Raw genomic sequence first — 27688 nt, 5'->3', positions numbered from 1 at the left:
TTTATGGTGGTGAATCCTTTTTACACAAGAAAATACAAGGCAGTAAGAGCACTATGAAGTGGCCAAATGTGGGTTCATATTTATTATCTCTTGCCCTGCTTTGTTTCTGATCTCTGCAGTGTTATATGAGGAGTTTCCATAAGGAACTCAATCACTTGGCAGACAGGGAATGGAAGAAATGAAAGAGGGGAGACTCCATACAGTTCAGTCTTGATTGGTTTGAGATGCACAACCTCATGGAAACCTGAGAATGAGGGGTCCAAAACGAGCCCATAGTAAAACAATGGAACAATCTGCAAACTTATTTAACTTGAAGTGATTCTTTTTAATTTTCGTTTGGAGGATTGGGAAATTTATATAAAGTGTAACTTGAAACAAATTTTATGTGGCAATGAAATCTGTTTTAAAATGGAAAATTTTTGCTAACAAAATGGATGTAACTAGATTGTGGATTGCTTGTGACCAAGGATTATCACACCTGAAATGGTTAACCCTACCCCCCCCACCCCCCCCACAATCCCACAGATGCTGTCTGACCTGCTGAGTTTTTCAATAAAACCATAGAAAAGTAGTGGCGCAGCAAGAGGCTATTCAGTCCATTGTGTCTGCACCAGCCAAAAAAGAATAAAGAAAAAAGAAACTAACCGATCATTTTAATCACACTTTGCAGCACCTGGTCCATTGCCATGCAGGTGCACTTGAGGTGCAGAACCTGGTACCTTTTTAAATGAATTGAACGTTTCAGCCTCAACCATCAATTCAGGAAGTGAATTCCACACATCCACCACCCTTTGGGTGAAAAAGTTTTCCCTCTTGTCCCCTCTAATCCTTCTGCCAATCATCTTAAATCTATGAACCCTGGTAATTGACCCTTCAGCTTGGGGAAATGTGTCTTTCCTGTCTACTCTATCTAGGCCCCTCAATTTTGTATACCTCAATTAGGTCACCTTTCAGCTTTATTCTTTGTGGGCATGTGGGCATCACTGGCAAGGCCAGCATTTATTGCCCATCCTGAATTGCCCTTGAACTGAGTGGCTTGCTAGACCATTTCAGAGGGCAGTTAAGAGTCAACCACATTACTGTGGACCTGGAGTCACATGTAGGCCAGACCAGGTAAGGATGGCAGATTTCCTTCCCTAAAGGACACTACATATGAACATACGAACAAGGAGCAGCAGTAGGCCATTCAGCCCCTCGAGCCTGCTCAGCCATTTAATAAGATCGTGGCTGACCTGAAATCTGCATCCCACCTACTCCTGATAACCTATCACCCCCTTGCTAACCAAAAATCTTTCCACCTCTGCCTTAAAAATATTCAAAGACTCTGCTTCCACCACCTTTCAGGAAGAGAGTGCCAAAGACTTACAACCCCATGAGTGACCCCTTATTTTTAAACTGTGATCCCTAGTTCTAGATTCTCCCATAAGAGGAAACATCCTCTCCACATCCACCCTGTTAAGACTCCTCAGGATCTTTTAGGTTTCAATCAAGTTGCCTCTTACTCTTTCTGAATTCCAGTGGATACAAGCCTAGTCTGTCCAACCTTTCCTCATAAGACAATCCACCCATTCCATGTATTAGTCTGGTAAACCTTCTCTGAACTGCTTCTAACACATTTACACCTTTCCTTAAATAAGGTGACCAATACTGTACACAGTACTCCAAATGTGGCCTCACGAGTGCCCTGTACAATTGAAGCGTAGCCTCCCTACTTTTATATTTAATTCTCCTCACAATAAATGATAACATTCTATTAGCTTTCCTAATTACTTGCTGTACCTGAATACTACCCTTAGTGAGCTAGTTAGGTTTTTACGACAATCGAAGATAATTTCATGGTCACCATCACTGAGTCTAGCTTTATATTCCAACTGAATTCAAATTCCACCAGCTGCCATGGTGGGATTTGAACCCATGTCCCCAGAGCATTGGCCTGGCCCTCTGGATTACTAGCCCAGCAACTTTACCAATACACCACTGTCTCCCCAGTCTCCTCTGTTCTAAGGAAAACAACCCTAGCCTATCCAATTTTTCTTCATAGTTGCAATTTTCAAGCCCTGATATTCTTGTAAATCTTCTTTACTCTCTCGAGAGCAATTATGTCCTTCCTGTAATGTGGTGACCAGAACTGTGTACACAATTCCAGCTGTGGCCTAACCAGTGTTTTATACAGTCCCATCATTACATCCCTGATTTTGTATTCAATACCTCCTCCAGTAAAGGAAAGCATTCCATATGCTTTCTTTACCGTCTTATCCGCCTGTCCTGCCATCTTCAGGGACCTGTGGACATGCATTCTAAGGTCTTCCATTTCCTCAACCTCTCTCAATATCCTCCTGTTTATTGAGCATTCCCTTGCTTTCTTTGGCCTCCCCAAATGTATTACCTCCCACTTTTCTCGATTGAATTCCATTTGCCACTTTTCCAACCACTCAACCAAACCATTGGTATCATTCTGGAGACAACAGCTATCCTCATCACTGTCAACTACATGGCCAATTTTTGTATCTAATATTTCTCACACACCTCCTTTAACTAGAATGTCTGCATCATCCCTCTCCTAGCATGTTTTGTTTTTATTTCATATTACCAGCTTTCACAATATCCACCTTTGTTTTAAGCTCTAGCTTCCTCCTGTTGGTATTAACTAATTACAGATACTAAAGCCCAAGGTGGGCTTTCAATCACATATGCACGCCATCGGTAAAACTGCTGATTTCCACTTCAGTAACATTGCCTGACTTCACCCCTGTCTCAGCTCATCTGCTGAATTCCTCATCCATGCCTTTTTATCTCAGAATTGACTATTCTAACGCACTCCTAGTTGGCCTCCCAACTCTTATGCTCTGTAAATTTGAGGTCAGGCAAAAATCTGTTGTCTGTGTCCTAGCTAACATCAAGTCCCTTTTTCATATCCCCCTGTGCTCACTGACCTATGCTGGCTCCTGGTTGAGCAATGCCTCAATTTTAAAATCCTTATCCTTGTTTTCAGACCCCTCCATGGCCTTACCCCTCCCTATTACTAATCTTCTGCTGTCCTACAGTCCTCAAATATCTTCTGTCCTTACATGGCCTGGCCTACATGTGGCTCCAGATCCACAGGAGTGTAGTTGACCCCTAATTCCCCTCAGAAATGATCTAGCAATCCACTCAGTTGTATTCAAGAAGGTGGTTCACCAACATCTCCTCAAAGGCAATTGGGAATGGGCATCATTCCATAAATGAATTTAAAAAGTGGCTCATTGTCAAATTTTGTTTGATAAAGCTCCTGTGAAGTGTCTTGGGACATTTTACTACATTAAACATTCTCTGTAAATACAAGTAGTTGTTGCTTTAGGATAAGGCATATACCCGTATTCAGCCCTCCTTAGGGTGCTCCTTAAGGCAATCCTGAAAGGCTGTGGACCCACTTTTGACGTGATGGTTTGATCTGGTGCAGTCAACTGGCCATAATAATCTGCAATCCTCATTCTCCTGATTGATTGGCCTAAAAAAAACACTTTTGGTGTCGCTACTTAGCCAGTCAGAGCTCTGGGGACTGTTTTAGGTAAATTCAGGTCAGAGTTGTCAAAAATGAAAAGTTTGTGGGCCCAGAACAAAATGGGTGCATAGACTTGCTTAAACCTAAATGATACATAATGAATAAAATTTATATTAGTGTTTGGATTTATTAACCCTATTTTATAGTGTAAGGTTAATCTCAGTAATAAATTTACATCAGTGTGCTCCACAAATCATTCATAAAGATGTTGTCTCATTTGATCTTTTATTTGTAATTTCAGCAATTTCTGCAGCTGATTTAAAAAGTCATCTGTGGAGTGTAGTTTTAATGGATTCACTTGATTGTTCTTTGTAGCTGTTAAATGTATGCCAGAATTAATGGAAAGGTAGTAACTTTATTCCTTTATTTTTCTTTAAGGTGTTTTGTTATCGAAATGTGAAATGGAGGGAAGAGATGTTTGACAAAGACATAATCATGTTACAGGTATGGTTGTCACCGTTAAAATCTATTTGTGAAAATTCAAATTTGTTCAATAGTAGTTCCCAAGTTGAGCAAACACACCAGTTTGAGGTAGCTTAGTGTTTGTTGCACTTCAGAAATATATCTATGGGACCCAGTACCAGGGATATCTGGCATGCTCAACAAACTCAAATTATCTTTTTTAATTGGCCAAATGACTAAGAAGGGATGATCAGCACTGGAGCATTTGACCATGGTAAAGAGATCAATATGTCTCTTGACAGAATGGTATTCGCATAATGCAGAGCAGAACATAGAATTATTGAATGTTACAGCACAGAGGAAGCCATATGGTCCATTATGCTTGTGCTAACCCTTTGAAAGAGTTATCCAATTAGTCCCACTTCCTGCTCTGCCCTTTCCCCATAACCCTGCAATTTGTTTCCCCCTTCAAGTATTTAGTCAATTCCTTTTTGAAAGTTACGATTAAATCTTTGACCAGCCTTTCAGAGAGTACATTCCAGATTGTAACAACTTGCCTGCATTGTCTTCACTTCTAAAGCAACATACGTGTGCAGAGATGTTGAATTAATTTAGAAAAGTTATTTTAATATATTGAAAAATTTTCCAGTTTTCACCAATTTCTCTGAAGATTGACTCTGCTTTGGTAAAATTTTCTTATGGTAAACAGGATACAATGAGAAGGAAAAGAGAGGCTTTTAGCAGGTCCAAGGAGAGCAAATCAGCGGAGGCATTAGTGGAGTACAGAAAGTGCAGGGTGGAGCTTAAGAAAGCAATTAGGAGAGCAAAGAGGGGATATGAGAAAGCTCTGGCTGGTAAAAGTAGGGAAAATCCCAAGATATTCTATAGGTATAGCAATGGGAAGAGGATAACCAGGGCCCATTAGGGGCCAAGGGGGCAATCTATGGATGGAGCCTGAGGACACCGGTAGAGTGTTGAACGAATATTTCACATCTGTCTTCACCCAAGAGAATGAGGATGAAGGTATCGAACTTGGGGAGAGAGACTGCGAGGTTCTTGAGCAAATTGATATAGGAAGTGACAAGGTATTGGAGATGTTGGCAGGCTTAAAAGTGGACAAATCTCCAGGTCCAGATGATTTGTGTCCTAGACTGCTGAGGGAAGCAAGCGAGGAGATCGCAGGGGCTCTGACCCAAACTTTTAATTCCTCTCTGGCCCCAGGGGAGGTGCCAGAGGACTGGAGAACAGCTAATGTGGTTCCGCTATTCAAGAAGGGTTGTAGAGATAAGCCAGAGAACTACAGGCCAGTGAGTCTCATGTCAGTGGTAGGGAAACTATTGGAGAAAATTCTGAAGGAGAGAATCTATCTCTACTTGGAGAGGCAAGGTTTGATCAGGGATAGTCAGCATGGCTTTGTCAGAGGGAGGTCATGCCTAACAAATTTGATTAAATTTTTTGAGGAGGCGACCAGGTGTGTAGATGAGGGTAGTGCAGTTGATGTAATTTAAATGGATTTCAACAAAGCCTTTGACAAGGTCCCACATGGGAGACTTATAAAGAAGGCAAATGCACATGGGATACAGGGTAATTTGATAAGGTGGATTCAAAATTGGCTTAGTTGCAGGAGACAGAGGGTGATGACAGAAGGATGCTTTAGTGACTGGAAGCCAGTGTCCAGTGGTGCACCACAGGGATCTGTTGTGGGTCCCCTATTATTTGCCATTTACATAAACGACCTAGATGACTATGTGGTGGGTAGGATTAGTAAGTTTGCAGATGACACAAAGATTGGCCAGGTGGTTAACAGTGAGGTTGAGTGTCTTGGGCTACAGGAAGATATAGACGGGATAGTCAAATGGGCAGATAAGTGGCTGATGGAATTTAACCCTGAAAAGTGAGAGGTGATACACTTCGGAAGGAGTAATTTGACAAGGAAGTATTCAATGAATGGCATGACACTAGGAAGTTCTGAGGAACAAAGGGACCTTGGCATGTGTGTCCATAGATCTCTGAAGGCAGAGGGCATGCTAGTGGGGTGGTGAAAAAGGCATATGGGACACTTGCCTTTATCAATCGAGGCATAGATTACGAAAGTAGGGAGGCCATGTTAGAGTTGTATAGAACCTTGGTGAGGCCACAGCTGGAGTACTGTGTGCAGTTCTGGTCACCACATTATAGGAAGGATGTGATTGCACTGGAGGGGGTGCAGAGGAGATTCACCAGGATGTTGCCTGGGATGAAACATTTAAGTTATGAAGAGAGGTTGGATAGACTTGGGTTGTTTTCGTTGGAGCAGAGAAGACTGAGGAGTGACCTGATGGAGGTGTACAAGATTGAGGGGCATGGACAGGGTGGATAGGGAGCAGCTGTTCCCCTTAGTTGAAGGGTCAGTCACGAGGGGACATAAGTTTAAGATGAGGGGCAGGAGGTTTAGGGGGGATGTGAGGAAAAACTTTCTTACCCAGAGGGTGGTGACAGTCTGGAATGAGCTGCCTGGGAGGGTGGTGGAGGCGGGTTGCCTCACATCCTTTGAAAAGTACCTGGTTGAGCACTTGGCACGTCATAACATTCAAGGCTATGGGCTGAGTGCTGGTAAATGAGATTAGGTAGGTAGGTCAGGTGTATCTCACATGTCGGTGCAGACTCGATGGGCCGAAGGGCCTCTTCTGCACTCTGTGATTCTGTAAAACCTGGAATCAACGCTGTTTACTTTCATGAGTAAACTGAGTGATCACATTGCAACCACTTTCTATACTAGGGATTCTCAGTAGAAGCTGTTGTGTTGCAAGAGGATCTTTAGTCTAGGTCTAAGTTCAGTAAGTGATATGTTTTTGTCCCCTACTGCAAAGTTAATTTTTTATTTTAATGGGGCATATGGGTTATGTGCTGTGAATTAAGGGGGTCTATTGGCCCATGTTTGTTCACTGGTATTGAAAACAAGTTGTGCTTTATTTTTTATTAAATCAGATTGCATTGTATAACGTTTCTTATTGCACATAATCCACAGTGATAAGTAGGTGAAAAATAGCCTGAGATTAAGCTGCAAAATGGTTAACAAAATAAGCTTATCCTTCTCTTGTATCATGGAGTGGACACAATGCTGTAGAAACACTTCGTTAATTGTTTTCAGGCGTTGACTGAAGTAAGGTGGATATCCACAGATGTCCCACTGGGCCTTGGTAACTCGGTAATTGTTTAACAGTTGCAAGCATGATTAGTATTCTCATTCCTCTACGTTGTCTTGAAAAACTACATTTAAAAAAAAAGCAAGTTGGCTTTTATAAAATTGGATGAGGAATAGTTGGATTGAGTTATATTCATTTTAAGAATCTGTTTACTTCAGTGAAGTAGACTAAGGGTGTTGTTGAGCTGCTGCTTTTGCATCATTGAGATGGTGCAGCATTACCTCAGAATCTGTTCTCAGCATTGTTGCCAGAATAGGGTTGGCACACCACTTGGATTTGATGCTGTGTAGAATGCAATTCCAGTGTAGCAGATTTGAAAAAGTATCCTTTTTAACTGTTGGACTTCCTGCTACTTTATAAACTGAACCAGGAATTTATCAATATTTTTGAGAAATTATATTCCTGCTCGCACTCACAAAATGTTAGACTTTGAGACCAATTCGCAACCAGGCAATGTAATAGAATTACCAGCTGGCAACTGTAATCTGCTCCAATTCTGCAGCTGTCAATGTTACTGATCTTGGTGCTGAAATTTAAATGGCCTTTGTATTACAGATTGCCGCTTCAATCATGGATCCAAATCGATTCCTAATGTTTGTATTGAACAGATTTGAACTGTTTGAAGTTTTTTCTAAGTCCCCAGTTCCAAGAAATAAGGTAAAATCCAAGTGTCCTACCTATCATGGCTGTAGATAAAGCCTAGCTTTGAATTGGGTCTTCACAAAGATGTTAACTTTCAGTTGTTGGTCATTGTAGCTAAGGATTTTATTAATTAACTTCTTGCTAGGCCCTTGTGCATCAGTGTTAGTCACTTTGTGTTGACCATAATCACAATCTGAAACATTAACTCTTTCGGTCCACATATGCTGCCTGACCTGTTGAGTATTTCCAGCATTTTCTGTTTTTATTTCAGATTTCCAGCATCTTGCCTTTGTTCTGATCTGATAAAAGGTTTCAGGTCTTCTGGTAAAAGCAAAATACTGCGGATGCTAGAAATCTGAAACAAAAACAAAAATTGCTGGAAATACTCAGCAGGCCTGACAGCGTCAGAATGAAGAAGAGTCATACAGACTCGAAACGTTAACTCTGTCTTTCTCTCCTCAGATGCTGTCAGTCCTGTTGAATTTTTCCAGCAATTTTTTGTTTTTGTTTCAGGTCTTCTGGGTTGGTTTGTATATATGCATTTTTAATGAGGTTTTGCAACCCCTGAAGTGAAAGAGATGGTTTGAAAGGGATTAAAAGTTGTGATTTTTGGAAACAAAGCACAAAGTAAAAAAGTTTTATTGTTGCTTAGTGACAGCGATCCAGTGATGCACGCACAGAAAAAGACTGGAATTGAGAGGGAGTGAGTTTAATGTGTGTGTGTCAAGGAGAGCAGACAGGGATTTTTAAGCTCTCTGGTAAAGCTACAAAGGGCAGTAGTTGACTGAATAGTCATTTATAAAACTCAGTAAAGTTATCAGTTTAACAGAGGTGCTACTGGAAGACTGAGTTTAGGGAACTCATTTGCTCTGCAGTTGAAGAAACAATGAGTTAGGAGTGCAGTTTTTAAGTGTCTCGGGGAGAGATACGAGTTGGTTGAAGAGCATCGAGTGAATGCTCAGGAAGTCAATGGAAGAAAAGCATTTGCCGTTGTGCCAGTCCAAGCAAGAAGCTTTTGTGTCAAGCTAGTGGTAACCCTTCACTGGTTTATGTGTTGTGTAAAGATATTGCAGAGGTATAGGAATAGTGGGAATTTGAATTGTCATCTTGTGTTTGTACTGAGATCTTTCCAACCTTTTTATCTGGTGTAATATAGTTCATTTTTCGTGTTTTAATTTTTTTTTGTATTGAAAGTTCATCAGACTCCTGTGAATTTGTTCAGTAACTTTCCTCCGCAGTTTTCTCAAAAAAAATTAGGATTTCACTCTGGGATCCGATTTCTCCAGTATTAACAGCAGTTGGGATCATAATAATGTGCCATCCTTTCTTGAATAAGAGTATCACATTTGTCATTCTCCAATCCACTGGCACCTCCCCTGTATCTAGGGAAGACTGGAAGATTATTGCAAGCCCTTCCTCTATCTCCACTTATCCTTTATCAAGCTGGATTGCAAGCCACCCGGAGCAGGTGATTTATCCACCCTAAGCATAGCTAGCGTTTCCAGCACATGTTTCCTATTAATTTTCATTCCATCCATTATCATCTCTGCTTCTACCCAGATTTTGTCAGCATGTTCTTCCTTGATAAACACCGATATAAAATACTTATGAAGTATTCCAGCCTTGTCTTGTGCCTCAAAGTGCACATTGCCTTCTTGTCCCTAATAGGATCCACCCCACTTCTTACTACCTGCTTATGATTTGCATGCCGGTAGAAGATTTTTGGGTTCCCTTATATGTAACTGCCATTCTATTCTCATATTATCTCCTTGCTGGTCATATTTTCATCTTCACTTCCCCTCTGAACCTATTGTATTTGGCCTGGTTTTCGCTTGAAGAATTCACCTGACATGCACCATACACCCTTGTTTTTTCTTTCATCTTATTCTTTATCTCCCTCGCCATCCAAAGAGCCTTGTTTTCAGTTCTCATATCTTATGCCCTCATTGGAATGTACCTAGCCTATACCTGATGCATCCCTTAAAAATCACCCATTGTTCTGTTTCAGCTTTTCTTGTCAATCTTTGGATGGGTTTTACCCTGGTTCCTTCCACTTTTAACCATTGAAGTTAGCTCTAATCCGGTTTAGAAGTTCTACTTTAGATTGGTCCTTGCTGTTCTGCATTGCCAATTCAAACCTTACGATATGTTGAGCACTCTTATCCAAGTGTTCCCCCACAGACACTTGGTCAACTTAGCCCACCTCATTCCCCAGCACCAGATCGAGCAATGCCTCTTTGTAGTTGGAACGAGATCATACTGATCAAGGAAATTCTCCTGAACGCATTCCTAAAGCTCCTCAACGCCCCCCCGCCCCCCCCTACCCTTAACCTTTACTCTAACATCATCCCAATTGATATTTGGGTAATTGAAGTCCCCCAATATCACCACTCTACAGTTCTTGCGCATCTTGGTGATTTCCCTGCAAATTTGTTCCTCCATTTCTCTTTCACTATTTGGAGGCCTATAGAACACACCGTTGTGTGATCATCCCCCTTTTTTTTGCGGCTCTCACCAAATGGATTCTGTCTTTGCCCCCCCCCCACCCCTCCAAGGACATCCTCTCTTTCCTACGCTACAATGTCTTCTCTACCCCACTACTGCTACCCCATCTCCCTTTAGCCTTCCCCTCTTATCTTTTCCTAAAACTTTGGGTGCTTAATATTCAAGGAATAAAACCTCACCATTTTAAAGCCACGCTTCCATTATTGCCACTACATCATATTCCCACATGGCTATTGTACTTGTAGCTCTCCAACCTTATTCACTACACTTTGTATATTTGCATACATGCATCCCAAACATGTCTTTGTATTCCTCGTAGCCCTCCTTAGTTTGCTCGTATCTAAAATGGTACCACTTCCTTCACTAGTATTATCTAAAACACTCACTCCTTTATGCACCTTATTCCTCTTTTGTTCTACATTATGTTGGTTCTTGTCCCTCTGCCATTTTAGTTTAAACCTTCCCCAATGTCATGGTGAACCTTGCTGCAAGAACATTGGTTCTCGTCTTGTTGAAGTGTAAATCAACCCTTTTGATACGTACCTCCTGCCCCAGAACTGGCCCCAATGCCCCAAGAATCTGAAGAGGAAGAAGAAAGAAAGCAACAACTGAGTCATAGTTGAAGTTGGCATCTAATTGGGAAGATTACAAGTGGCTGACCTGCTCAGAGATGAAAGTTCTCCAATCTGATCTCCCATGCAGTAATTCCCCAAATGAAACATTACATATTTTAACTCCTTAAATTAGTTGCAATTTTCTCATTAGCATAGCCTGGCTAAATAATTGCATCTAAAATAATTGAAGCAAAGCAGTTTTAATTTTTTATTCCCTGATTTGATTAATGAGACTGACATATACATTTCTTGTATTGCAGGATGTAATTCAGCAGACCAATGTTCTAATAGAGGAATTGCTGCACCTTATTATTATGGTGGTTGGTAAGGCTTCATTTTATTAACTGAAAGATGGATATAATGTACAGGACTATACACACACAACAAAAATGTTAATTTTAACAGAATCCAATTCCATGAGATGTAAGACGATGCACAAAAGTGATTTTAGCTGCCTAAATCAGGACAAATGTTGTTGTCGTACTTGTTATATGCCCAATTGAAATGAATGACCTATTGACACTTACAAGATAACAATTTGATTAAATGTGTCCAATGAAAATAAAATCAATCCAAAACTGTTAATTAAACTTTTTTCAGAAAACAAAGGAAAGTAACGTAGGAAGGAAAGGGATGGGAGAGAGTTAAAAAATAACAGGAGAAAAATAGCAGTGAAAAACAGAGTAATGGACAGCAACAAATTTAAAGGAAAAAAGTGAGTAACAGACACAATTAGAGTAACACAGATAATAGAGTAATGAAGAAAGGCCAAAAGATACATTTATGTATCATCTTTAATGTGGTAAAATCTCCCAAGGCCAAGAGTAACAGAGGAATAGAAAGGAGTAAGCCACAATGGAGTAACCAGAGACCAGATCTTTCCAAGAGGTCTTTCAAATGGCCCTGCTTCCTCCATAGTGGGCACACAAGCCACAGTTGAGGTGAAATCTTTCCCCAACTCAATCATCTTCATCTGAAGAATCAAATTGAATTTTTTGAGGAGGTAACATCAAAAGATATTTGATTAGCTCTGTGCCAAAGTTTATCCAAAATAAGAGCATGGAATGCGAATTAACTTTATGGGAGGCAGGAAACACACGAGTAATGATAAAGAAAATGTTGTGTGATTAGCAGGATATGACGAGTAGTATTCCCTAGGCATCTGTACTCGGGCCTCACAACTTTTTACCTTGTATGTCAATGACTTGGATGAAGGAATAGGAAGTTGTATATTCAGGTTTGCAGATGATGCTAAATTAGGAGGTGCAGTAATTTATATAGATGAAAGCAGGAAGTTACAAAGGGACAGACACATAAATGAGTAGGCAAAACTGCCAGATCGAGTTCAATATAGGGAAATGTGGGGTCATTCACTTTGGATCTGAGAAAGACGAATCGAAATATTTTAATGGAAAGAGTGGGTGCAGAGGGATTTGGATATCCCATGGTATACAATTCACTAAAACCTAATACATTGATGTAAAAAATAATGAGTAAGGCTAATGGAATGTTGGATTTTCTCTCATATGGATTGGAATACAAAGGGGAAGAAGTTATGCTTCAGTTGTACACAGCCTTGGTCAGACCCCATCTGAAGCATTGTGTTCAGTTCTGGGTACTGAACCTCAGGAAGGACATTTTGGCCTTGGAGATAATGTGGGTTCATCAGAGTGATGCTGGGGCTTAAAGCGTTAAATCATAATGACTGTTTGCATGATCTTGTCTTGTATTCCCTAAAGTTTAGAAGATTGAGACATGATCTGATGGAAATGTTTAAAATGATAGGGAATCTGTTTCCTCTGGTTTGGGCAGGGGAATTTTAAAATTAGAGCTCAGCTATTTGAAATCACGAAGCACATTTACACGCAAATGGTAGCGGAAACCCAGAAGAGACACTGCCAAAGTCTGTGGATGCTGGTGGTTAATTAGCATTTACAAGACTGAGATGGATAGATTTTTGTAAGGCAAGATATGGAGCTCTAGTGGGTAAATGGAATTGAGTTATGCAGCTTTTATGATATAATTTAATGATGGGAACAGGCTCAAGGGGTTGAGTGACCTTCTGTTTCCTCTTGTGGGTGAGTCTAGAACTAAGGGGCACTGTTTTAAAATTAGGGGTCGCCCTTTTCCAACAGATGTGAGGAGGAATTTTTTCTGAGGGCTGTGCAACTTCGGAATTCTCTGCCTCAGAAGGCGATGGAGTTGGGGGTCACTGAATATTTTTAAGGCGGAGGCAGATAAATTCTTGTAGTCAAGGGAATCAAAGGTTATTGGGGGTAGATGGGAATTTAGAACTTGAAACACAAACAGATCAGCCGTGACCTTATTGAATGGCGGAGCAGGCTTGACAAGGCCAAATGGCCTACTCTTATTTCGTATGTTTATATGTAGGTATGTACCTATTTCCACACCTGATCATAAGAGACACAGGATCTGCTTACAATGGAGACAGCACTGACCCCGAGGGAATATCTGGTGCAGTCATAACATCTGTAACACATGGAGATTAGTGTATTTTTTTAAAACTGTAGGTCTTCAAATTTGAATCATGGGTTGCTGCAATATTTTCTCTTCCTTTTCAACAGTTACATTTTATTTACATGCCATCAATGTTGACTCAACTTGAATGAAATAAACTTCCCAAAGATGATTGAGGGTGAAATATTAACGTTTATAAGAAAGTTTGAAATTTACAATGCTGGTTTCCGACTGTTAAAAGAAAGTGCCTGTTGGTTAACTTATGCACACAATTCTGTAGAACTAAATCAGACTATGTAGGAATACTGTGTAAAAATGATAATACTGTGTAGGAAGATTATCTTTTTGTTAATTCCAGCCTTTTATCTGTTATCGTTGCTGTCACTGAATCTAATGAATTTGCATTTGCTTCTCTCAAGGGGAAAGGTATGTTCCTGGAGTGGGCCATGTGAAGAAAGATGATGTAACTTTGAGGGAGGTGATCCATTTACTTTGCATTGAACCGATGCCCCATAGTGAACTGGCAAAATCATTACCTGAGAATGTGAGTGTTCCTACTTTGACGCAACATTTCCTTAGTTTATTGGAACTTAAGTAAGGAAATTGCATTTATGTAGTGTCTTTCCTCACCTCAGCATGCCCCAAAGCACTTTACTGCCAATGAATTACTGTCGTAGTGTAGGAAACATAGCAATTTTCTCACAGCTAGGCCCCAAAAACAGCATTGTGATGATGACCAGGTAATTTGTGATTTTGGCTGAGTGATTAATAGTGGCCAGGATATGGAAGCAAACTCCCCTGCTCTTCTTCGAAATATTGCTCTGGGATCTTCTATATCCATCTGAGAGGTTGGAAGGGGCCTTGGTTTAATGTCTCATCCGAAAGATGGCAACCTTGACATTGCAGCATTCCCTCAGTACTGCACTGTAGCATCAGTCTAGATTTTTGTGCCCAAGTCACTGGAATGGGATTGGAACACATGAACTCGGATCAATGGTAGAACACTTGCCTAAGACGCACACTGCTGAGGCACTGTAAATAATCTATATCCCTATGTGAGATAATCATAGAATAATTAAATGTGCTAATGTGGGTCTTTCTGTAGCACACAAAAAGCAGTGGTTTCATTTCATGAACATTTAAAAATGTAATAGAGGTGTCACAGTACAGAACAGAAAGCACTGTGGAAAACATTAGTGGTATTACAACAATCTGTGCATCAGTATAGTTAATACTTAAAATACGTTTAATTTTAATTGCTGACCCTGGTCCAAGCAGGGTGTCATGGTATGCAATTCATTCCTCGTTTGTAGCTTCTAGCTCATGAGTTGTCTGGCAAGCCGTACACCTCTTTGTATTCCAGTTACACCCTTTTTAATCCTATATCAACATCTATGTATAGAATTACATAGAATGGACAGCACAGAAACGGGCTATTTGGCTGAACTACTCCATGTCAGTCTTTAGGTTCCACATGGGCCTCCTCCCACTCCTCTTTTAACCCTGTCGGCATAACCGGCATTTTGTGCAGACATTTTGAAACAGCATTGCCACTTGAAGACAGGATAACACCGTATGTACTTATTTGGCAACAACTAGCATTTATGAAGTACCCCTCAGGAAGATTAATACAGAGAACCAAAGGCATGGTCAAAGAGGAGGGTTTTGTGGAGGCTTTGAAAGGATTTAGGAAGAGAACCAGTAGAGAGTTCCAAAGGGCACACCTGGGTTCTCTGGTCACATACCTCATGCCAATGGCAACAATTTACTATTTACTTTGTCAAAAACCAATATAATCTAGAATGCCTATTAAATCTCCAGTCCCAGCTTCTCTAGACTCTCCACGTAGTTGTATTCCCTCACCCTTAGTACTATCCTGGTAAATCTCCTCTGTAGAGGTTAAATAAGCTACTGCCAGTGGAGGAGCGGATGGAAACAAGGGTGGTGAATTCCAGTGTTGGGGAGTGAAGAGAAAACAAGTTGGTACTATGACAGTAGGGTCTGGACGATAGAGATTTAAAAACAAGAATTATATAATTAATTCACGGGGACATAGGGAGTCACTGGAGGTTAGTGAGGATGGGAGGGGGTTCAGACTGTGGGAAAGGATGCAGAACTTCAGTGTTCAGAAATCGTATATCTTGATACACTGCGGGTCACTGCTAAGTGAGGTTTTCAGTGCTCTCCTGGAATGATTTCTGCTAATACTTAACACAGTGCAGAAAGGAAATCTATGTATAAATATGGCTTAATTTTGCAGATGTTGGTCGTTTACTTTCTCACAATACTCGTTGAGGAAGGTCCCTCTTTTCAGGAAAATGTTACACACCTGCAGTTTCTCATCCACCTAATCTCTGATCTGGTTTCCCAGGCAGCTATGGAATCATAGAATCATACAGGACAGAAGGAAGCTGTTCAACCCATCAAGCCTGTTCTGGCTCTTGGGAAGAGCTTTCCAGTTAGTTCCAGTCCCCTGCTCTTTCCCTATAACCTGTCAGCTTTCTTATTCTAAAGTATATGTCCAATTCCCTTTTGAAAGTTTCTCTTGAATCTACTCCCACTGCCATGCCAGATTAGTGCATTCCAGATCAGAACAACTTGCTGCATTACCAAAACAAATCCCTTCTTCCCCTGATTTTTTGCCAATTATTTTAAATCTGTGTCCTCTAGTTACATACCTTTCTAACAGTGGAAGCAATTTCTCCCTATTTACTCTGTTAAAACCTATATAATATGGAATACCTATTGAATGTCCAAGCCCAGCCTCTGTAGACTCTGCACATAACTTTATTTCTTCATCCCTGGTACTATTCTGGTAAATCTCCTCTGCACCCACTCCAAGGCCAGAACTCAACACAGTAATCCAGCTGATATCTAAACAGTGATTGTTAGTGGCTTAAGAATAAATTGAGTTATGATTTGAGAGGCAAAATTGACGTACTTCCCAATAATTTTGAGTACTGGAGCCAGATGGGTTTAGAACATACAATGAAAGAAAATTTACAGATGAGCAATTGTGGTAACTTTATTGTCACGACTCACTGGGGATAGTGCGCTGTAATTTCAAGCCCCACTGTTTCACGAGCTGCGACAAATGTGAAAAGTTTGACCAAAACACTAGGTTGCTCCAATTCTACCTGGCTCTTTAATTAAGGTTTACAGAATACAAGCACCAGGTTTGTGAACTTAATAAGTAAATAACTGTTTATTGAACAAACTTAGTCTTTTACCTAATAACAAAAGAAAGAAATATGAACTGCTAACTTCAGTAATGTTCATACTGTGGTAGGACTGGTTTGGTAGAACACTACATTGGATGTACAGCATAGAAACAGGCCATTTGACCCAACATCTTGCATCATAAAAACCACGAGCAATATTAATGATTGATTTGATAAAAGCATACAGTAGTAATCAGCCACTTTTTGAAAAAAATCAAGAGAATGGTGTAGTGATTGTGTTAAAATTATTTTAACAGGAGAACAATGAAACTGGTTTGGAAAATGTTATACATCAGGTGGCCACTTTCAAGTAAGTCTAGTTTTCCATAAGAATTATTGGTATAATATTTTTCAAATATATTGCAAGGTGCAAATTTGTTGTGTTCTTTGCTTGTATACTAATGCAATAGCACGTCACTAGGTTTTTAAATCAGTATCCTTTTCAGTCATTCCTCAGTGATTTTTTAAATTAACCTTTTTTTACAAATGGTCTGATTTGGAATGATTACTGCAGTAAATTATGGTTTTAACACTCAACTTTGACGTACAACTGAAGAGGCCATCTCCAATGGAGAAAAAGCCACCGGGGTTATTACCCTTTCAAGAATTTGAGACCACAGAGTTGTGACAGATCCTGTAATTATATCTCTTCCCTTCCCTCCTGTCCTACATCTACCACAGCTATAACTTTTTAGGTTCCATATTATGCATCATACTGGGAGGTTTACCTGATGATTAATTCTGTTACTGTGAGAACATACAAACGTGCAAATTAGGAGCAGGTGTAGGCCACTCAGCCGTTCAAATCATGGCTGAGCTGATTGTAACTTCAACCCCACATTCTTGCCTACATACCCGATAACCTTTCATCCCCTTGTTAACCAAGAATCTATCTAGCTCTGCCTTAAAAATATCCAAAGACTCTGCTTCCACCGCCTTTTAAGGAAGAGTTCCAAAGACTCGCGACCCTCCCTAGAGAAAAAATTCCTCCTCATCTCTGTCTTAAATGAGCGACCCCTGTGCGCACACAGGTTTGGAACAATCATCTTAAGCAGCTGTTTTACATCATACAGGATACAATACTTATTTTCCAAGAAGCATTTTTTTGGGTAACTTCTGGAGTCAGGTCTTATTAAGTGTTCAACTTTGCAGAGTGACCTACATTGCCTCTGTGATGAGAAGATATTTTATTTTGTTTTGAAAGCAATCAAGGGAAGACTATGGAACTTCTGTTCGTGGCTTTTGGAATCCATTCTTTCTCAGAATTGTTTGATGTGATCCACATCAAGAGTACAAGGTGTTGTATAGTTTTCTGCCCCATTGTTTGCAGAATTTCACAAAGATTCTGTTAAAGACAAGGCTGAAGCATTTGTAACCATCTTCAGCCAGAAGTGCCGGGTGGACGATCCATCTTGGCCTCCTCCTGAGGTCCTCAGTATTACAGATGCCAATTTTAAGCCAGTTTAATTCACTCCACGAGATATTGAGAAACAGTTGAAGGCACTGGATACTGCAAAGTCCTGACAACATTCCAGCAATAGTACTGAAGACTTACTTGTGTTCCAGAACTGACCGTGCCCCTAGCCAAGCTGTGCTCGTAAAGCTACAACACTGGCATCCACCTAGCAACGTGGAAATTTGCCCACGTATGCCCTGTCGACAAAAAGCAGGACAGATCCAACCCAGCCAGTTACTGCCCCATTGGCCTACTCTCGATCATCAACAAAGTGATGGAAGGTGTCGTCGACAGTGCTATCCACCAGGGCCACTTAGCTCCTGACCTAATTGTAGCCTTGATCCAAACATGGACAAAAGAGCTGAACTCCAGGGGTGAGGTGAGAGTGACTGCCCTTGACATCAGGGCAGCATTTGACTGAATGTGGCATCAAGGAGCCCTAGAAAAACTGAAGTCAGTAGGAATCAGGGGAAAACCCTCCACTTGTTGGAGTCTCACCTATCACAAAGAAAGATGTAGTTGTTGGTGGTCAATCATCTCAGTCCTGGGTTATCACTGCAGGAGTTGCACAGGCTAGTGTCCTAGACCCAACCATCTTCAGCTGCTTCATCAGTTCCCTTCCCTTCATCATAAGGTCGGAAATGGATATGTTCGTAGATAGTTGCACAATGTTCAGCACCATTCACAACTCCTCAGATACTGAAGCAGTCCATGTCCATAGGCAGCAAGACTTGGACAATATTTGGGCTTGGGCTGGTAAGTGGCAAGTAACATTCATGCTACACAAGTGCCAGGCAATGACCATCTCCAACAATAGAGAATCTAATCATCTCCCCATGCATTCAGTGGCATTACCATCGCTGAATCCCCCACTATCAACATCCTGGGGGTGGGGGTTACCATTGAACAGAAACTGAACTGGACCAGCCATATAAATAGTATGGTTACAAGAACAAGCCAGAGGCTAGGAATTCTGAGGTGCCCACAAGGTGACTCCCCAGAGCCTGTCCACCATCTACAAGGCACAAGTCAGGGGTGTGATGGAATACTCTCCACTTGCCTGGATGAGTGCAGTTCAACAATACTCGAGAGGCTTGACAGCATCCAGGACAAAGCAGCCCACTTGATTGGCACTGCATCAGTCATCTTAAACATTCACTCCCTCCACCAACAACACACAGTGGCAGCAGTGTGTACTATATACAAGATGCACAGCAGCAACTCAGCAAAGCTCCTTTGCAAGAACCTGCCAAATCTATGACCTCTACCCACCTAGCAGGAAAAGGGCTGTGCAAACATGAGAGCACCACCACCTGCAAGTTCCCCTCCAAGCCGCACACCATCCTAACTTGATACTATATTGCTCTTTCTTTATTGCTGCTGAGTCAAAATCCTGGAACTCCTTCCCGAACAGTACTGTAGGTGTACCTCAGCACATGGACTGCAGCGGCTCAAGAAGACGGCTCACCACCACCTTCTCAAGGGCAGTTAGGGATGGGCAATAAATACTGGCCTAGCCAACGATGCCCGTATCCTGTGAATAAATAAATAATTTCTAAGCTCAAGATTACATTGCTTGATTATCCTGTTGGATGTGCAATAAAGATGTCCAAATCTTCATGATCACATAGGAATAGGAGTCAGCCATTTAGTCCCTTGAGCCTTTTCCACCATCCAGTGACGACATGGCTGATCTGTGACCAAGCTCCGTATACCCAACTTTGCCCCGTATCCCTTAAGACCTTTGTAAACAATAATCGATTAATCTCAGATTAGTTGTTAATTTAAAATCTAGGATCAATTGTCGTTCTCAGAAGAGAGTTCCAAGGATTTACCACCTTTTGTGCATAGAAAAGTTTCATAATTTAATTCATGAAAGTTTCTGGCTCTAATTTTTAGTCTATGTCCCCCTAGTCCTAGACTCTCCAACCAGTGAAAATAGGTTTTCTCTACCCTATCCTATTAGTTCCCCTTAAATATTGGAAACTTTGACCCAATTACCCCATGACCCTCTAAACACCTGGAATTGCAACCCTGGTTTGTGGAATCTTTTCTTGTACTCCTGGCACTCTTGAACCAAAATCTCAGCTGTGATCGAATAGCCTTGTGGGCATTTTGGGAGAGTTGAAGGCTAAGAGAGTAAACCCTGGCAGAAAATCTGGATTGGAGCCCAAAGGTGCACTGGCGGGTAAATATGTCATCTTTCTGGCAACCAAGCTGGTGTCAAACGTAGTGTTTTGCATTCCTTTGGACTCAACCAGGAGTACAAGGGAGGGACCCTGATGTTTGGGCAACCCACAGGCTCCATAAATTTTGCCCAAGTTTGCGCTCTGGTTAGGACACTCCAGTTTTTCTGCAAAGCGTTAATTCAACACAGGAGATAGCAGTTACCAGTGGTAAACCCAACTCGATTGGTGTAGAGAACGTGTGCTACAAGTTGTCTCCAATGGTTGGGGGGACCACCATGCCCCACTGGTCAGCCACTGCCCACCTCAAATTGGGCAGCCTCTGAATATTAAGGTGCTACCCTGCCACAGTCAATCTGCTTCATTAGGTACTTGGAGCTTAGCGTCTCTACCCAACAAGTGGACCAAATGCATCGCATCAAGCAAACAAAACAAAAACAAAGAGAAGAAGATGGCAACACTTTGATTGGCAAGGTAGAACTTCAGGACCATATGTATAGGATTGATAGACAACTTGCAACTGGCTGGTAACACGCATAAGGTAGCCATGATCAACGTGGAACTTGATAGACTGAACATTGATACGCCTTCCCCACGAGACCATGTTTGCTGAGAGCGAATCACTGAAAGAAAAACATTGTGTTCACCTGGCAGGGGAAAAGTTCAGAGGAAGCACGTGAGCTTCTTTTGATGATAGAGCCCCCCACAAATGTTTCAGAATGTGTTTCTCCATCCACGTCGCAACTCAAACAGAGTCAGTTAGCGTCATCAGTGTTTTCCCAGAAATACTCACGTTTTTCCAGGTGTGGTCTAACCAGAACTTTGTATAGCTGAAGCATGACTTCTGCCTCCCTGTATTTGAATCCGCTCGATATAAAGGCCCGCATTCCGTTAACTGTTTCGATCATTTCCTATGTCATGATGTTTTAATGATCCATGTACTTGGATCCCCAGATCTCTTTTGGACCTCCACTGTTTCTAGCTTTTCATCATTTAGAAAGTACCATGTTCTATCCTCCTTGGGTCCAAAAGGGATGACTTCACATTTGCCTGCGTTGAAATTCATTTGATGCAGTTTTGGCCATTTACTTAATCTGTGAATATCTCTTTGTAATTTTATGCTTCCATCTATATTGCTTGCAATGCCACCTATCTTTGCCCTGCCAACAAAATTTTGGATATGTGGCTTTCTATCCCATCATCTAAGCCGTTAATAAATACAGTGAATAGTTGAAGCCTCAGCACGGATCCTTGCGGAACTCCACAAGTGACATCTTGCTAGTTAGATTACCTGCCCATTATCCCTACTTTCTAACTCCTGCTCAGCCAACTTCCTAACCAGGTCAATAATTTTCCTTCAATTCCATGAGCTTCAACCATAGCTAATAGTCTTTTATGAGGCAGTTGACTTCTGGAAGATCACATAAGCAACATCCATAAATATTCCCCTGTCCACTACTTTGAGCACATCTTCAAAAATTCCATCAGGTTTTTCAGGTATGACGTACCTTTCACAATCCATGCTGGCTCTCTCTGATCAGCTGAAATTATTCAAAGTATTCAGTTGCTCTATCCTTATTTATGGATTCAAGCAACTTCCTGACAACAAATATTAGGCTGGTTTCCCTCTGTCAACTTTTTCTTAGTATTTGATGCAAAGATATAGTCAACACACCTTCAGGCAGGTGAAGAAGAGAGCAATGTAGGAACTACGCTAAGGAATGATCCAAAGTGACTATACCAGGGAGACAAAATTCCAGATTCCATGATGATTCAGAAACCTTGGAAGGAGGTATTGGGGGCTTTCTCAGCCCTCACCACCATAAGGCTGTGCAACCATCTAATCTTAGGATCTTGTGATCATTATGATAGTTTTGGTATTTAAATTATATGGCTTCTACTGGTATGAACCAATTCTAGTCCTCAATAGAGATTAAATTCACCGATTCTACTACCATTGAATGTTTTGGTGCCAATTAACTCTGAACTAAAGGTGAAAATTACTCCTTTGTCTAAGACATATGACCTTATCTCAGCTGAAAGCAGTTCCCATTGATCTGGTGTTACCTCTTGCTTGACTCCAGCTGAGTGTTTTCACCTCCCATTTTATGAGACTTGCACAGTTCCAAAGCAAAGGTATTTGCATTACTGTGGGTTCCAGTCACCACCTGCTGATCCTACACCCCCTGTGAAACTGTATAGGTTAAAGGATTCAAGAATCTCTAGTTAAATCCAAATTTTTAGAGGCTGAGGAATCCATCGAAGAAAGGAGTGGAAGCTTCTAGTAAAAGCAATTATTACCATATTTATCTTGGTTATAAAAATAGACGTAAATATTTCTGTAAGGACAAGTGTACTTGCTATCTAGAGAGGAACAAGTACTTGTACTACTGAATGACGGTCATGTTCTTTGTGGAAGGACTGTTGAAGAATATGTTGTCAGGTTACACATGAGGTATGAATTTTAATGTTGAAAACTGCTAGGAAAACTTTATCTATTATTGAGTCTGAGAGAGGACCTATTTTTTAGATTTAACAACAGACTGGCTAATAGGCATGGAGGGAGAGCTGTTAATTCCAATAAGTCTGGAAGAAGGACATCATTCCTCAATGTCTTAGGTTCCTGCTCTGTAAATACTTTGGAAATGAATTGCAGATTGCTTCCATTAAGAGATTGACTGTTGCAAAAAAATCTGACCAGTAAAAGTGATTTATTTTTTGATGCATAAGGTTACACAGTGCCTTAATGTGCTGGCATGTGAATATTCTGGAACATTCCATTAATTTCAGTTCTAGGCAGTGACGTCTTTCCTGTTCTCGTGCAGGTCACTCACATGCTAGCGAGTATTTAAATTGCCTGGTTGATGTAGAGTACTCTTCCTTGCTTAAAAATGGCAGGAGATTCATGTTTAGAGTTACTGACTGGACCCTTTCACTTATCATATCTGGTCAACTTGATTATCAAAAAGTTGTTTTCCTTTTAAATTCCAAATTTAGTATACGAGCAACTAACCCCACATAGCTTTCTTGGCGGGCAGTCCTTTCGGATTACATTTGGAAAGGGTAGGTCACTATGGTACTTGGGGACTGAACAGGGCAGGCAAATAACTACTCTCTCCTCTCTAGAAAGCCAGGGTTGTCTGGGCATGGTGTATATGAGCTGAAACCAGAATATCTGAAGCACTTCAATCTGTTCTTCTACCATTACTACAAGTCACAGCAGACAAAGGTAAATATTAAGTTTTTGCTTGAACTTTGCTAAGTGTTACTAATATTCTAATTACTATTGCAAATAAATGCTTTTTTGAGATTGTGCTCTTGTATAGCTATTAAAAAAAATTACAGTAGAATTATAAAGAACAAAACTAGAAACCTTCAATATAAGATGGTCACAAAGAAATCAAATGGGACATCGGGAGAAACTTCTTTATTCCGACAGTTGTGAAAATGTAGAACTCGCTACCACATGGAGTAGTTGAAGTGAGTAGTACCCACAGACAGATCTCGCAGTGGTTACTAGCAATGGAACTGAAAACAACCAACTGAATTAAGATGTAACATTACAAGATTTAAGAATAATCCAATGCTGTATCTCATCACAATGAACAAACTGTAATGACATTTAAACTTTGAACCCCGATAACAAAGGCCCTAATCTAATTATCAGTATGCTATTTATTCTGTTTTTTCTATCATTTTTTGTAAAATTGCACAGGGTTTCAGTGGGGAAAGGGCTACTAGCTGACTGACTGTTGATCTAGAAGTAGGATTCGATAAGTCAGCTAGGCCCATTTTGTCAGAAACAGAAGCAAGTATCCTAGCCAAGTGAGGCAAGCTTCCACAATGGGAAATGCACCCTTGACCAAAGAATAAAATAAATATACCAAATGACTAAAGTGCATCTCAACAAGCGCAGGATAATTGGTGAAAAAGCCAGGAGTGGGGGATGAGAATTATTTTTTATGCAGCACAATGTCTCAATCTGGAATGCAGTACCTGAAAGGGTGATGGAAGCAGAAAGGAGTTGGCTATGTGTTTGAAAAGGAAAAAAAATTACAGGGTTATAGGGAAAGAGTTGGTGAGTGGAACTATGGAAAAACTCTTTCAAAGAACTGGCACAGGCATGGTAGGTCAAATGGCCTCCTTATGTGCTGTAGACATGAATAGAAGGGTGTTGAAAATAAAAATGCCTTTTAAAATTATTAAATTCTTTTTTTTTCGTTTGTTACAATAGTGATATTAGTACATTCCCAGTCTATTAAAATCATTAGTTACACCTCATGTTCTTTCTCACTATTGAGGTTGTGCTGTTGTGTCTTGATGAAGAAAACAATTGCAAGAATAGAACTGAAAAGAGCAAAACTACAGACCATCAATATAAGATAGTTACCAAGAAATCAAATAGGGAATTCAGGAGAAACATTTTTACCCAGACAGTTCTGAGAATGTGGAACTCACTACCACAGGGTGTAGTTGAAGTGAATAGAACCTGCAGACAGATCTCATAGTGACTACCAGCCATGGAACTCAAAACAACAAACTGAATTAAGATATGAAACAACAAAACTTAAGAATAGTCCAACACCAAATTTTGTGCACAATGAACAAACTTTTCGGCATCCTTCCATCTATGAAAGATGATGGACACACAACAAACAGTCACTTTTAGATGGCTTGCCTTCATATAGCACACCTTTGCTGATGGCTGAAGAGGAAGATCCTTGAGAGGCAGGTTCTGCTACAAGTGCCACATATAAAGCTTCCAAGTGTCATTGTGGGTGGTTGTTTTTGGCTTTGGTGCCAGTGGCCAAGCCACGGGTTATCATGGTGGAGCATGCCAGTCCACAGGAGGTGTTGCCGTTTTTTCCCCTCTTATCAGCTAGTGGACTCCCAGGTGCAATAATCGATTTTTAGGGCCTTCATGTCATGCTTACAAGTATCCTTGAAGTGGAGCTTTGGGTGTCCCACTGGTTGTCTGGCTCCATCTACCTCACCATACAGAAAGCCCTTGGGCATGTGATCATCTTCCATCCTGTGGACATGCCCGAGCCAAAGAAGTCCTCTGTTTCATGAGTGCTAACAAACTTGGGAGCTCTGCCTTTGAGTGAACTGCCACATTTGTGATTTTGTCCTGCCATGATATACACCCATAATGCGCCGCAGACAGCAAAAATGGAAGTTGTTGAACTTCTTTCCTTGATTGCTCTAAGTCACCCACACAACAAGGTGCTGAGAACACAGGCCTTATAAACCATCAGCTTTAGTCCGAAGGGTCAGCTTGATATTAGTCCACGTGCATTTTGTGAGTTGGCCAAAGGTATGTATGTATGTATCAAGTTCTGCATCAAGGAACAAGATTATCTGTGCAAGGCCCTTTTGACCTGGAAGTAGTGCATAAGGAAAATTTGTAATTTCTTTAACGTGTTTGTGGACTCTAATTGGTTTCAAGAATGTTTGAAAAAGTCTTGGAATTTGCATCAGTTGTAAAGGGATGAATTGTAATTTTCTTGAATAATAAATACTGGTATGTGTAACCTGGAGACCATTGACCTGGAAGCAGTACCAACAGGAAGAAAGTTAAGATGCGTATGCTGTGTGGTCAGAGAGACACAAGCTGCCGCAGTCTTGATACATTGTAGAGCTTGTCGTCTGACTGAGCATGCAAGTAGATTGCAGGGAAGGCAAAGGTCAGGAGAATGGCGAAGAAGATGCCAAACAGAGTTGGGGCTAGGATGCAGGCCAGTTTCACTCCAGTCTTCCCTTTGAAAGTGTCAGAAGCAGAACCATCAAACTGTACAGTGCAGTGCATTTGGCATGGAAGGAGGAGATGGGATTGAGGAGCTTTGGTGGACAGCCAATTTTCCCAAAATCTTGTAGCATCCTGCTCCGCTGATGGTGTCAAATGCCTTGTTGAGATCTATGAAAGTAAAGTAAGGAGGTATACCCTGTTCCCTACACCTCTCCTGTGGCTGGCATATGGAGAAGATCATGTCCACTGTAGATCTGCTGGCATGGAAACTGCACTATGCTTCTGGATACACTCAGTCTGCAAGTAGATTAAGTCTTTCAAGTATGACCCTAGCAAAGGCCTTCCCTGTGACTAAGAAGTGAGATGCCCCTGTATTTGTTGCAGTCTCCTCTGTCACCTTTGTTTTCGTATGGTGTGATGACCATTGCATCACGCATCTCCTGTGTAACAGAACCTACTTTCCAGCAGAGAAGAAGACGGTCATAACGCTGTGGCAACATATGGGACTTTGCATGTTTGTGTAATTCGGCTGGGATTCCATCCTTAATGCCTTTCTGTTCGCTAAGCAGTCTATGACCACCTCTGGGGCCTAGTTGCTGCAGGACGAGTCAGAAGGTGCTTGAGATGAAGGATCTTCATTTAACTCACTCATGACAGGAAACTCCGGGAGAGCGAGTGTGGACTGAGAGATGTCCGTTTCACAGGAGTACAATGTTCAGTAGTGTTAAGCCCAGTGGGGCATCTGTTTACTTCTGTCAGTGAGTACTTCCTCCATCTGTTGACTTAAGGGGGGCAGCTTTGGTGGTGGTAGGACCAAGCACCCTCCTGATCCCTTTATACGTAACTCGTAGATTTCCCTTGTCACAGGCAGTTTGGATTTTTTGACATAAGTTGATCCAGTATTTATTAGCGCCGTATCTCCTATCTTTTGCCGGCTGTCTTGGCTACTTTCAAGTCATGCCGTGTTTTAGATGTTGGGTTTGTGCTGTGCTTCACGTAGGCTTTGTTTTTTGCACCAATGACAGATGCAAGGTTCCACCTTGACCAAATGATGCCTCTTTTCATAGATGATTGAGCTTAGTGACTTCCAAGCTTCAGTACCAGCAGTGGTGCTACCTTGTGGGTAGCAATTGTTCCAGCGACAGTGCCGCAGTGCTGGTATTTGGCATTTGTGCAAGGGATGTTGATGCATGGTGGGCTGTCACCCTGCTGCTGACAAGAGAATGGTCGATGTTGTAATCTGTGCTGTGGTAGGTGAGGGTGTGGAGAACACTGGGCAGATCATCTCATAATGACTAGGTCTAGTTGGTGCCAATGGAATCATCTTAGGTGACGCCATTATACCTTATGGTGATATTTGCCCCGAAAAAAGGTTTTGGTGGGATAGAGTATATTCAGGGCACAAAGCTCAAGAAACTTTGTCAATTATTGTTGATTTTTCCTACTCCATGACAACAGGCACATTGGCCATGAATCACTGTCTACACCAAAACATGTATTGAAGTCCTCAGAACATCACCTTGGGAGTCATAGAAATGCTTTTTGAGATGCTGCACTATGGAATTGGTGCATAGGATGTTGACTGTTCCTCCATCAGCTGATAGCTGCAAGGAGATGAGATGCTCTGAAATTTCTGCTGGCGACTTGATGGTGTAGGCTTTACAGTGAGCAACCAGCTGACAATATTCATGGTGGTCTTCAGTGCTCTT

At 41.2% G+C, this 27688-nt stretch overlaps 1 protein-coding gene across 3 annotated transcripts in view; it reads left to right on the top strand.

The window, feature by feature from the left end:
• The window catches only part of ubr1 (ubiquitin protein ligase E3 component n-recognin 1), a 180988-nt gene that overhangs the window by 60656 nt on the left and 92644 nt on the right, over positions 1 to 27688 (top strand). For all 3 annotated transcript variants that reach the window (XM_078562935.1, XM_078562936.1, XM_078562938.1), the window contains 6 exons: positions 3920 to 3985; positions 7684 to 7785; positions 11150 to 11213; positions 13787 to 13911; positions 16846 to 16898; positions 23357 to 23459. In XM_078562935.1, the coding sequence (XP_078419061.1) occupies positions 3920 to 3985; positions 7684 to 7785; positions 11150 to 11213; positions 13787 to 13911; positions 16846 to 16898; positions 23357 to 23459 (513 nt within the window). The remainder of the gene's footprint in view (positions 1 to 3919; positions 3986 to 7683; positions 7786 to 11149; positions 11214 to 13786; positions 13912 to 16845; positions 16899 to 23356; positions 23460 to 27688) is intronic.

This window comes from Cetorhinus maximus, chromosome 18 (genome assembly GCF_964194155.1).
Source record: "Cetorhinus maximus chromosome 18, sCetMax3.hap1.1, whole genome shotgun sequence".
Classification (NCBI taxonomy): domain Eukaryota; kingdom Metazoa; phylum Chordata; class Chondrichthyes; order Lamniformes; family Cetorhinidae; genus Cetorhinus; species Cetorhinus maximus.
Note: the sequence above shows the minus strand (reverse complement) of the source record. Positions and strands in the feature narration are given on the sequence as shown.